At 41.7% G+C, this 13083-nt stretch overlaps 1 protein-coding gene across 1 annotated transcript in view; it reads left to right on the forward strand.

Moving 5' to 3' along the window:
* Positions 1-6352, forward strand: part of LOC101921573 (ADP-ribosylation factor-like protein 6-interacting protein 4) — a 6942-nt gene extending 590 nt beyond the window's left edge. The window contains exons 2-6 of the mRNA XM_055816121.1: positions 83-217; positions 3210-3262; positions 3880-3963; positions 4200-4292; positions 5792-6352. Of these exons, the coding sequence (XP_055672096.1) occupies positions 83-217; positions 3210-3262; positions 3880-3963; positions 4200-4292; positions 5792-5842 (416 nt within the window). The 3' untranslated portion in view covers positions 5843-6352. The remainder of the gene's footprint in view (positions 1-82; positions 218-3209; positions 3263-3879; positions 3964-4199; positions 4293-5791) is intronic.
* Positions 6353-13083: the final 6731 nt, after the last annotated feature.

Below are 13083 nucleotides of genomic sequence, written 5' to 3' on the forward strand. Positions count from 1 at the left end.
CTTGTGTTTAAATTCTGTAGAGTCGCTTTCGTAGACCGTAGCTACTAGCATGCTCGTCACTGTTGCCTTGTGTTATCTTAAGGAAAAGAAAAAAGGAAACGAAAACGCAGTAGAAGCAGATCATCATCCATCTCATCCACATCGTCTTCTAGCACTACATCCACTTCTTCCTCCTCATCGCGTTCATCATCAAGATCGTCATCTTCAAGTAGCAGAGGTAAGTTACCTCCATGCATACACATGACGTTTGCAGTTTTGATAGCACTGCTGGAAGCATTTAAAATTTATTTTAAATGTGGCTGAGCCACCACAGAGTGACAGCGCGGAATACCAGTGCTGCATGCTCGGAGTGTTTCTCTCACAACCCTCTCCTATTGCTGTGCTAAGGTACCTCTTCACATACGCTGTGCAGTGTTCTTCCGTTAATTTAAATATTTTTAAAATCGAAACTGCTATTCGAAGAAATTTTGTAACAATATGTCGTATATATTTAGAACTCTATATTCATTATACTTTCAAAAGACAGATCATTTCTACTTCAGCTGTTTATCTAGAGCAGAGTTGGGGTTTTTGATTCAGTCTAGTTTTGGTCTTAACATGTCAAGCATTTAACTTTGAGGACTCGGGTGAAGTTTATTAATACCGATAACCAAGTTCTATGGCAAAACATATGGAAGCATTACAGGATTAAGGCTTTACATACTTAGCTGCTGTTTAGAGTACTTGGGGTAGATGCTGTCTGGGAGTAAGCGCACTCTTTTTCTGTGGATATAACTTGTGATGTTGAGGGGAATGTATTCGTGATATAATATCAGGACTGCATTGTTTTGATACTCTGTATCAAACTATTTGGTATCACTGCAGGTAAAGTGCCCAAATTGCTCTTTTTTAATAAAATGTGTATTTTATCCTTTTTTACTATGATTGGGAAGAACTCTGGTATGAACTAGAGTTCTCCTGATGAGAAGTCCAATATCAGGATTGGCTGAAACTTCACCATCTGGTGCAGGACCTCTATTTGTGACTGCATTCCACAGTTTAACAAAGATGTAGTTCTGCCTCTCTTGAAGCAGGTTTACATCTGTATGGAAATACTACTTGTTCTCATACTTCAGTGTCTTGGTTCAATGTATCTGACATAAATAAATTCTGAAGATACTCAGGTCTATGAATTTGTACATTTGATGGGGGAAGGTCATCTTTTCTTCTTGAATGAATTTTATCCCCTGTGATACACTCTAAAACTTCTAAAAAGAATTAAAATGTCATATCAGACACTGACTGTGCGAACATGCTTGGCATGTTCTCTGGCTCATCTTTTGGACGGATGGCAAGAAACGTGTATCTGAGGAAAAAAAATCATTCTGAATTAGGCTGAAGTTGTCAGTCTGCATGCTTAGAGATTTGCTAAAGTTTACAACTAAAATTTCCTTAAGTTTTCACATTCACAGTGGAGAGAAGACAGTCTAGCAAAAATGTCCTACAAGGGCACGTTTAAACCATGTTTTATTACATCTAGACAAGAAAAGACACGAGATAATTGAGCTAAGATATATAGGTGTAGGTAGTTGCCTCTAAGGAGAGGGAGTGAAAAATCTTTCTGTAACTTTCAGAGCAGGGAAAATGACCTTAGTTTGCAATATGAGGGATTTGAATTAGAAAATACATCCTAGCAGCAGAACAGTGGAATAGGTTGCCTAACCTGCAATTTAAGACCTTGAATGACAGAGGTTTGCCCCAGTCTTACAGGTCAGGTATAGCAGGAGTGGAGTTTTAACTTTCCTTGGGAAAGTGGAGATTTCTTCTGGCATTTTTTTATCTGTGTTTCTCTTTTCTTATTTAGCGAGCTTGACTGTAACTGATTGTTAGGCACTGGGTAGTGGCTGGGAAAACCAAGAGGAGAGTGAGAGAAACTGTCCTGCTTCTTGAGGTGTATGCCCCACCTGCCTTTCCCAACTTTGCCGGTAACATAGGTTATATGGAAAATGAAGTTAACTTCAATGCAGAAAGGACACAATTTGCTGTGGAAAAAGAGACATCGGGGATATAGAAACTGGGAATGCAGCTTGTTAGGTGGAGCTGGGGAGAGGGTTCCCCTCAGACAGGAGACAAGCAGGCTAGTTAGTGCTAGAACTAGGGAGGTAGGGTGGCTGAATATGAAACACCTATTGAGGAGGCCAGATGGTGAGGGGGTGGCGACTCAGAAAGAGTGAACAGGAGGAAAAGATGGCCTAGCTTAGCCTAGGGAGTCAACAATTCAGTGCAGAAGTCCAGAGAACTTTAGGGTTTGTGGTCATGGGAACCATAGCTGGGATGGTGGGAAGTAAATACTGAGTCTGGAGGAGATGGGGGCAAAGGGGTAAAACTGGGCAAGTGTTCACCATAGTGTACTGATTTTCAGTCTGGAAGGAAACCTGGTGTTCTTGAATGTTTGAGCTTGTGCTGCATTTGTCATTAGGAGGCCAAAAGAAGATTGCTTGGGTAGCTTTACCTTAGGCTTCTCTAACTTTTAAGTCTGGCTGGGCTCTCCTGATCCTAGGATCTTATCTTTTGCTTGTAAAGAAACTGCAGAGCTAATAGCTTGAAGGCAGTCTGTTGGGAGACTAGTAAGCTCTTCCAGTATTTTACGTTTACAGTCCTGTAGTCAGAACTGGTGCTTCAAAATTGACTTCCTCACATACCAGCCATGGTGTAATCTTTAAAATCTTTGATTGACTTACAGAACTTGTGGGTTTCTGCTTTACAAAATTTACTTAAGACCTTGGAATTGGAAGGTGAAGTGCAAGTACGAGAAGTTTTTCATTTGCCTTGAACAGTGACGTTATTTTCAGTGGTTTGTCAGCCCAAACAGTACTTTTTGTTGCCTCCTTTGAGAGTTCGGCTACTAAAGAGATACTTGCAATCTGTTGAGCATGGCTGCAGAAAGTAGAGGTATTATATTAATACACTGGTATAAGTAATCACCGAGTAAATCAGGTATTTTCAGTTTCCGTGTTAGACCAGTAAGAGGCAGTAAGTTAATGTGTTGCTTTTCTCAGGGTTAGTTTCAACAAGCGTTAATATATATGGCTAAATCAAAGCATTTTCTTCTTACATTTTACATTTCTGTATGCCTTGTCTGTAAAAACAAATGCCTTTTTCAGAATGCTAAACTTAAAGGGTTTGAATTTGATTTGTTTTGGATTATTACTTTTTTATTATTATTTTAGATTCTCCTAAGTCTAAATCAAAGAAAAAGAAAAAAGAAAAACACAACAAAAAGGTAAACATTTACAAAGAGAAATAAATAGTTAACAAACAGAAAATAGTTCTTCATATTTTGATAACCTTAAATGTCATGTAAAATGTAATGCTTTTGTCTGTGACTGTGTAATCTGAATCATGCTTCTAGGGTTGCAGTAGGTGAACTGATGGGTTCAGTTGACTGCATACTAAAGGAGAAATACTATAAAGGTTCCTTTTGCCAACCATTGCTGGTCCAGCTAGAGTTTAGCTAGTCTCTGAAGAAAAGAGAAGTGGGGAATCTTGGTAACTTTATAGAATTTGTCAGAAGAAATAATTTATAGTCAGTGAGAGAGCAGTAGATTCTTGCTATTGTAATTTTTCTTTTTCATTTTATTAGGACCTTCTGTTCAGTGATTTTATATATTGGGATTACATTATAAGAGAGAGAATAGGGGATCAGACCATTTCTGTTTTTCAAAATCTCAAGCGTTGCTAACCCTGCTAGCATTACTGTGTAGTTCAGCTAGTACCTGTTCAGCAGTGGTGGGGGGAAGCAGTAGTGGCTGGCTTGAGTAGCCAAGACATTGACAGCTACTTGTGCATTTCCTGTTTTTTGCCCTTGTGAGTCTGTAAGCATATGTCTTATACCTGTAGAAAAGGAAAAAGGCCAACAAAATGAAGAAAAAGAAAGAAAAGAAGAAAAAGAGAGAGAAAACAGGACCTGTCCAGCTTTCCAAGGTATACTTGTGTGAGTCTGAAGTCCTGTTACATTTCTCATGTAAGCACTGAATCTGTCCTGTCATAAACATACATCATAAAAAACAAAAATGTTTGGTCATCAGGAGAAACCTATCTCTATTGTTTTGAACAGTTAGGAAGTATAAAAGATTATTGTCTGTAATTTTATTTAAGATTTGCAACGTGACAAAATAAAGCAAAACTTACGTCTTTCTAATGTGTGATCTCATTTTTAGTTCTTTAAAAACAAAAAGAAAAATGAAAACTACAGCATGATAACTGGAAAGAAAATTAAGATGCGAATAAAGAAGACTAAGAAGGATATAGAGGTAAGAGTTGAAGTAGCCTATGTATCCCTAAGGGAAAATACTGTATCTTTTAATATTTTTCTAATGGTAGTCTTTTGTAGAAGAGTAGATCTTACAGTTAGGAGTTGTAAATTGACCATAGCTTTTAACGTGGCTATGATGCCATCTAAGAAATTTTAATTCATTCTTTTGGCAGGATTTACATCGTAAGTGGGCTTGGAATACTCAGGCATGAGTAGATAAACCAAAGGATGCTTATGGAGGTTCTTAGGATTTCATTCTGTAACATTTAGCTGATTTGTGGCTTTCTCTGTTGATTTAATTTGCACTGGTTTTAATTGTCTTCATCATCTTCCAGTCTCTTGTTATCAGTTGTGGTAACTGCTGCTTTGCTGTGTTTTTCTAATGCATGTGAGACTAGCCATCATTTAGAGAGGAATTAAAAAAAAGGCAATAGTCGTATTAGGACCACATGCTTGTGCATTCTTTCAAAGCAGTCAAATGTTTTTGCTGAGATACCCAAGGAAATAGATATTACAAATAGCATATTGTGCTATTGCTGTGGGTGTTTGGACTCGGCCCTTAAATAATATGTTCACTCTTATCAGCAGTTTCCACACCTTAGAGTGATCTGCAGAGGGCTTCTGTACTACTCAATGTGTGTTAAAAGCGTTACTTTGCTGAGTTACCCAGTTTGGCAGGTTCTGATTCAGCCATAACACTTCATTCTATAGCTACCAAAGCAGACCTGAGCATTCCAAGTTAAATTTGATCAAAAATACATTACCTTCTTTGTGTGGCACTGAAGTTTGTGTTAAATTATGATGAACGCTTGCTAGCTTTATCCCCGTAACCTGCTTGTTACAATATTTGATGTCAGATATTTGATGTTGGTCCTGTTTTGATTGGCATCTGTGGTGATGAACATGCTGAATTGAACAACATCCAGTCTTTACAATATTGTAAGATTCAATAATTGTTCTATAAATTGTGATTTTGAAAAACACTGGAAATAAATTTTATGACTGGGCGATATCTTCTGTAAAGAGAGAATCTAAATTCACGGTTCCCTCTCTGTCATGCTGCAAGCTGCTGTTTACACATAGAAAAAATACTTCCCAAAGCACAAGCCTTCCTGTGTGTACAGTGAAAGCTGCCTCAGACACCAGAGAATTGCATCTGTTCTGCTTGTGAGTTCCCTCCTGAGCAGGCTGTGAGCTACATGTTGGCAACGCAGTGGAGCCTCCACAGGGAGCCACTTAGAAAATGTATCATGAAATAGTACAGTGACAGTGACAGCTTGTCACCCGTAGCATCTCTCCTGAGTAGCCATTGTCTTGCACTTCCTCCAGGTACTCAACACTTTACTGGTAGCTAGTCTTAGCCAGCCCTTTGAATGTGGTGATGCTTGCTGTGCAGCGTGCCGAGCTGTGAAAGCCCCATGGAAAGGAGGGTTATGCAGCCTTGGTCTGCTGAGTACAGGTCTGTTAAACCGCTACCTCTGCTTTTCCGCTCTACAGAGAGACCGGAACCGCGCAGAACTCCTTGAATTTCTGAATTCTGCCTTATAATGGGAGGAGTGCTGACCAAGGACTTGTAAATGTACCAAGCCAACAATCATGCCTAGCAAAATGCTGAAGGGAAACTCAGGGAAAAGGACGCCAAGTTTGACAAGACCAGACTCCCCTGCTGAGAAGATAATCGGGATGTCCTTTTTTAATGGCAAAATGAAGAGAAACTGATAACTTGTTCCATGTCCTCCTATTGAGATCCTAAGGTAATAGCCAGGCTGTGGTGTTTTAGAAGAGCCCAAGTGTGTCACTGCCAATTATAAGAAATGACACGCTGAAGTCCAATAATGTAATTTCTATCTCAACTGCATGCAGAATGCACTCTTAATTTCAAATGTCTGAATGTTTCTAGTCGTTTAAGCAAAGCAGAGTATTTGTAAATGTCTATTTGAAAGATGAGGCATTTCTATATGTATAGTTTTTTCCGGTAGTGGTTTTACTTGTCCTAAAGAGCAAGTTGACCTTTGTAAATAGAACATGCTTTTACATAAATGATTTTTTGATGGCTCATTCACCAGTGCATTGTTTTCTTTCAGAGTTTGAGATGTGATCTTTCTCTGGACAGTTTATTGCTCTCTTTCTCGCTAGAAAGTGTAATAGTGAAATACTCTAGAGCAATAATTATTTTTATCCTAAAATAGAAGCAGGAAAACTCTATGGGTTTGTTTGTTTATCTGGATCAGCTGTTCAAAGCCAGCTCACATAGTGTACCCCCAACATCTGGAATTGCACTTCCTAGACCTAAAATCTCTGGAGTTCTGGCCTGCCTTTCTGATCCTGTGAGCTGTGTATCAAACCTTCCTCCATCTGCGGTGTGGCAAGACACGTACTGCAGATCTTAGTCTAAGGGAAAGAGAAAGAGCTGTAGGAATGATGCCAAGGCAGGCAGTGACAGTGACCCTCCAGGTGTGTTGACAGTCCACTGTGAGATGAGACAGGTCTGAATATGTGCTGGACATGTGTGGGGAGTGTTAGGCATGGCAATTTGCTCAGTGCTTGCTCTGTTGCAGAGCCTTGACTTCTGATTACCCAGCAGGCCACTGATGGGGGAATTCCACTTTAATCCCTTGTGTAGCAAGTGCTGCTCAGGAACCACAGTTTAGAAATACCTGAAAAAAGGAGTCAAGGGTAGCTGACTTTGTCAAGAATATCAGGTGTACAGTGGTCACTGTGTGGGGAGCTCATTAAAGAGCAAACAAATGGAAAACTCTTTGTTGTAGAGGAATGAAGCTGGGTTAATTAACATTGATAAAATACAGCTGTGGGCTGGCTTCAGGGGCGGTGGGTTTGCTGATGTAGATAAGGTGCAGCTGTGGCTGGTTCTGTTAAGTGGTTGGGCAGCTAGTGAAGAGGGAGCAGCCAAAGAAGAGAGAGGTGGAAGAAGCAGAGAGGAGAGAAAGTGTGTCCTGCATGAGGAGAGGCTAGGAGAAGGCAGCAGAGGGACTGGCATGAAGGGTATGTTGGTATGTGATGGTAAAAGACCTTGTTGCAGCTTGATAGTTTGGAGAGTGCAGCGACACTTTGTGTCTGCTGTGGTGTTTTAAGTAGCTCTGAAGATTTGCACCATTTCTCAAGGGATAATTTTAAAACTGTTTTGATGTGTGAAACCTGAAGATGCTAGAATCCTGCATTTCCCTATTTTTATTTTTTTTTTGGTTGTGAAACATTTTGCAATTGTTGCAGAGATGTAACTCTTTAGAGACTCAAGCCCTGATCTGGCAGAGCAACTCCTTACATCCTGATCAACATAAACCCTGAAAACACATAGGTAAGAACTAGAGTTTCTTGGACTTTTAACCTGCTGATGGAAGCGTTTTGTTTTGGGTTTGTTTTTTGGGGTTTTTTTTGGTTCTGAACTGTCAGTAGGGGAAAAAAACAAACAAAAAACCTTCTCTGCTTTTTTTTTGGTTTTTCTTTTTTTTTTTTTTTTTTTTTTCATAGGGATTATGCTTCGATTTATGCTACTTTGGTATCTTCTAGCTAGCAGTGTCAAAGCATCTTGCCCAGATAAGCAGCTTTTATCTCTGGACTTCTCTTAACAAGGTTAATTCCAAACACATTCTTAGAAGACACTAACATCCTTGCCATTCCCTAGGTTATATTTTATATAAAGATTGTATCATTCCCTGAAAATCTGGTGGGGGGGAGGGAGTTGAGATTTGGAAGCTAGAAAGCAAATAGCAATGGGAGACCCAGAGACTGTACTTGTAAAGAGCTGCATTGGTTGGAAGGTTCAGACTTAATTGAAATAATCAGCTTTTTGCTGCCTTATTCAAGACTGGTCAAGATCATAAGAACTCCTTCGGTGTTCCATGCTAGTATGGAAAAGGCAGAGGACCTTTAGTAATATGTGGTCTGTTCGTCTTTCAGCGTTTTGGTAGGTGCCAACTCTGACTGTACAAAAATGAGTCAGACCACTGTTTTTAAAAAAAAAAACCAAAACAAAACATTTTTTTTGCTGTTTCTGGACAGAGGAATTTTTCCCGTTTGGTTTTGACATGCTGGATATGCTTTGGTGATGCTTGAAAGTATTTCTGTGCCAGCATTTACTTCTAAGCTATCTCTTCTTTTAAAAAGCCAAGCTGCTACAGTTCTGTGGCAGTGACTCAGTTTTATTCTCTCCTGCCCAGTCACTTGTAAGTGCTGTCTGAAACTTCCCAGCATTTGCTGCGTTTATAAGCCTTTTCTTTCCAACCTATGTCTGTGTAGTTTCTCCAGGTTTCTAAAGAGGTTTGAGTTCATGTGGCATCCTTCCCTTCCCCATCTTTCCCCACAAGCACGGAGGTCACATGCATCTGCTTGGGACTAAGGATCTTTGAGGCTGCTATTTGGAGCTGGTCAGCAGATTCCAGTCTCCCTAGTGAGCACAGGTCCATGCAGCCAGAATAATTGCCAATGCCTTGCCACCTCAGGAAAGAAGTTAATTTTGTTGACCTTTTCACTAAAGCATAGCTTCTTAGTACTACTTCAGATTAATGATGTGGCAGCTGAACCAGATGTGAAGGTTATGACAGTAAGGTAAGAGATGTGGAGGAATGTGATGAAATACAGATCAAGAAATTTGCACCGGTGAATGTGAAGCAGCGTGGGATGTCGACCTGATATGCAAATGGCTGGTAGAGAGCCTTGCTACCAGGTCTTGAAAAAGTGCATATCATGGGGGAAGATGAAGGCTGGAACAATAGAACAGTCAAAAAGGTGTGAGGCAGGGATGGAGGGAGACTGCTGCTGTCAAGTCATGGAGTGGAACAGAGATCAAGTAATAAGGAAGGGGCTGCAGAACCTTACCTGGCTGGACAAGTTGAGATTGTTGCTGAAATGCTTAATAGTAGAAGTGTTTCAGATGTAAAGTCTACTTTTGTGTGTGTGTGTGTGACAGTCTTCCCTGTCACACCCACTTTCTTTGTCCCTGCAGTTTTTCATTCTGAGAATCATGCAGAACTGTCGATTTTTTTTAAACAGAATTCCAGCAACAGAACTCACTAGGGTGGGAAGGAGGGGAATGGTGTGTTCTCTGAGCTGCTGCCACCGTGCTTATCCTCCTTGGCACTGTTCTTTCCAAGTATTCTACCCCAGTTACAAAATGTTGTGCCACAGGCAGCAGAATTGGTAAGACTTGGTCCCTTGAAATTTGTGCCTGTTGCTCTTTAAGCCCTTGCTACCACACTAGTCCTGCCTCCTGGCTGTGTGCTGTACTTAGGCAGGCATAAACGTAAAATGCCTGTGTAGTTTTCATTGGGCCTATGGTGGAAGCTGCTCACTTGGACCTCCTGGATCTTGTGAGTGATTGTCCTGAAGCAGGAGAGGAACCACATATTCTAAAGATCTCTCCACAATTGATACAACTGGTGGTGGTCCCAAAAATTACTGGAAGGGCATGAAGCACAGTTACATAAGTTTGTTGTCTTACACAGGGAAAACAGGCAAAAACCCAAACATGAAAGTATGGGTGATGCAAGTAGTTAAATGATTCAGCCAGTTCACATAGGCAGTGCAATTCTTTGTTACTCATTTGCTTTATAATTTGCCTGAACTTGACTCCTTTGCCCATGCAAAAATGTACAAGAGATCAAGATGAGAAAATACTATAAATACCACTTTATCTTGGAAGTACTTGCTTCCATTGAGCTAAGATGTTATCATCCTGCAGTGCTGAGCAGGGCCACGATTTTGATACTTGTTCAATATTTAGTGTGGTTAAACTTAGGCAAGTTGCGCTCTTCTTTGATGTACTTGGATGGTTTATGCTGCAGGAACTTATGACCTTCCCAGTCATCCCCTGCAGCAGGGAGAGCTGGCGTATGCAGGAGAAGAGCAGAGGTCAGAGAGGCTGAAGCGACTTGCCCTGGGGTCGCCTGCTGAACGTGCCCGGGTGAGGCGCAGGTGGGGGCCCTGGCCACAGGATGGAGCTGCGAGATGCTCTGTTGGACGTACTGGCCTTCACGGTGCGTGTTGAGAAACAAGTTTCCAAAGTTCTTGCTCAGCTCTCAAGGTTGGGAGCTCCACTCTCGTTTGGGCACTCCATGAAATGGCTGGATTTTAAGTGGTAGTGGGTTCTCCTGAAGGAGATGAGGTCCTGGGCACACCTCAAAATCCCCCAGTCTGCTACTTGGTTATATTTGAAGCTGTAGTGTGATAAGCTTTTGAGGAGCTGCTTCTTAAAATTATTGGCAAACACCCAGCCTTCCAGTTCCATTTCTGGACAAAATGAATCGTCAAAGTTACTGTCCAGTGCAGAGATCGTGATCTATTTGGCTGTTGTCAACAGGTATTTTTTTCCTGCCCGTTCAATTTCAGTCTTAAATTGTGAATAACCAGGAGTATGGAACACCTAGTGTTTTCTGAGGGAGGAGCAGGATGTGGTGCTGAGGTCTCTGAGGAAGCATGTTTTGAGCCTTTTCAGGCCGTGCGAAGAACATCATTAACGCCCAGTCTGGTAAGCGTACACAGAGGCACGCTCTTTCAGATGACAACTGTTGTGACACCAGCATGCTGTCCACTCGTGCCGTCTTCCAATACGGTGCTAAACACTACAGCTAACGCTGGTTGCGTTTATTTTGCTCTCTGTTCGTACGCCGTTCTCGGGGTGACAGTGGTGTGCGGAGGGTAGCAGGAGCTGGAGGAATCTGTACTTGCCTGGTTAGAAAGCTGCTGCCCATCTCCTGGTCAGTCGGGGCTGGGCAATCTGTCGGCAGGTGGCATTGCTGTCCAGCTGCACTGTCACGGAAATTGCTTGCTTGCTTGTTTGTTTCTTTCTTTCTTTCTTTTACCTTTGGACATTGGCTTTGCACTTTCTTATTCTGAAACCCTATAATTAGCCTGTGAAGACCTAATTATGTGTTGTTTGTGGGGAACATTTGTTATTGCTGTCCGATGAATTTAATCCAGTCTTTGTTCGTTTCTTGCTTTTGGCTGCACTGTGGAGACAGTAGTCTGTCCTGCTGGTGCTTCTGTGCTGAAAGCAGAAGGAAGCCTGTGACTTCTGAGTAGCTGAATGCAACAGGAGCAAGTTGCCGAGAGGCAGTAGGGACCTGGAAGGACCAGGTGCTGTTGCATCATCCCCACCTAAGGCTGCTGAGTTCTTTAGAAACTGCACCTTGCTCTTTTCTCTCTCTTAAATGCCAGTGCCAGAATATAGAAAAAAACATACCTGAGTATTGCATTGTCACTGTTTCGTACTGCATCTGGTTATTTAAATAGTCTTCAGACTAAATTAGGTGAGATCTGTTGCTTTAGGCAACCTGACGCTTCAGAGAATAAGGTTGGAAAAGGTATTGAACATAGACCGTGACCTGACTGAGGCCTCTTCAGAACTGCGATCGCTAAACAGGTGTAACAGTAATTACATTCCGAGTTGATACTCTGCAGAAAACAGTGCTCTTTCCCACACTTCTGTAGTATCTGCTGCTGGGTTGGGTTAGATTTATTCGGTAGAGGCAAAATGAAATTGTGACTAAATTATAGAGGTGAGGTGCTACAATCTGGTTGTCTAGCCAAGACCCTAAGAATTTATAATTTTCTGAAGTGGACAGTGTACACAGATAACCATAATTTGCCAAATAATTCACTGTGCTTCTTGTAGCTGTTTTCTTCACCTTTCTATATGTTTATTAAGATCTCATCCTGCAAATATTTTCCCTTGGTTTGGGAATATCTTTGTGCAGCCATTGTACAGAAAATACATGGTAGTAATTGGGAGACCTGGGCCCAAGACCCAGCTCTCGGGGCCAGCACAGTATCTTTCTGATGTAAGCCAGCTTGAAACATGGCTTTTCTGATCATACAAAGGGAGAAAGATCCCTTGTGCTGGCAGCCCACGGCGTGGACAGCAGTACCAGGGAAAGGCAGGCGCCGAGATCATGATGTCTCTGCCCGGCACAGGTGGGTAGAATTGAGGGAGGCTTGATAGCGCTTCCTCTGTTGCAGGAAAACCAAAAAGGCTTTGACTCGTGCAGCCCGGTGCTTCTCAGTGCTCTGCCCGGGTTTTGGGCAAAACTGCGGTGCAATGTCCTTTTATCAGGGAGGTGTAACAGAACACAGAAATATCAGAATGACCATCCAGTCAAGGCCTAGATGTCTAGTCGTCCTTCAGGGGGAGGTCTACAGCAGTGTTTTGGGGAAGTAGCGTAAGCAACAACACAGAGAGATTTGCTTGTCCACAGCTTATGGCAAGGAGTGGCTTTAAGCCCTGTGCTGTAGGCTGCACCCTGACCGCTGTAGTTTGCTAACCCTCTGACACATAGTCCCCTTCTGGAGCCACTCATCTGTCTGGTCTCCAGAATGTGTTGAGCAGTGCAATCCACATTTCAATAATACTTTGCGGGAAAAATTACTTTCTTTTGTTTAACGTATGCATGCTTTGCATATACGAGGCTTAGCACAGGGAGCCCTGAGCCACCTGGGGCCATCTGCTAATATTAAGGCGTTCTAGTACCTGGGATCAATTACAGAATGAACAGGAGTGACTCAAAAGTATCTGGATACAAAACATCCATTTTGTCACTTTTATCTTCTCATTTCGTGGCAATGCTTACTGGTTAATTTAAGACATGCTTGGAAGCATGTTGATGGAGACTTCCATTCAAGGTTGTATATGTAAACCACTTAGCTTCAGAGAATTTCAGACCTTTGCAGTTGTTTAATCCTGGTTATTTAGCACCTTAAATCTTGGGATCTGTTTGTCGAGGCAGCAAGATAGAAGGTAGGCAGCTGCATTTGTAGCCTGTAGAGGGAGGATGGGC

Source organism: Falco peregrinus, chromosome 11 (genome assembly GCF_023634155.1).
Source record: "Falco peregrinus isolate bFalPer1 chromosome 11, bFalPer1.pri, whole genome shotgun sequence".
NCBI classification, from domain to species: Eukaryota; Metazoa; Chordata; class Aves; order Falconiformes; family Falconidae; genus Falco; species Falco peregrinus.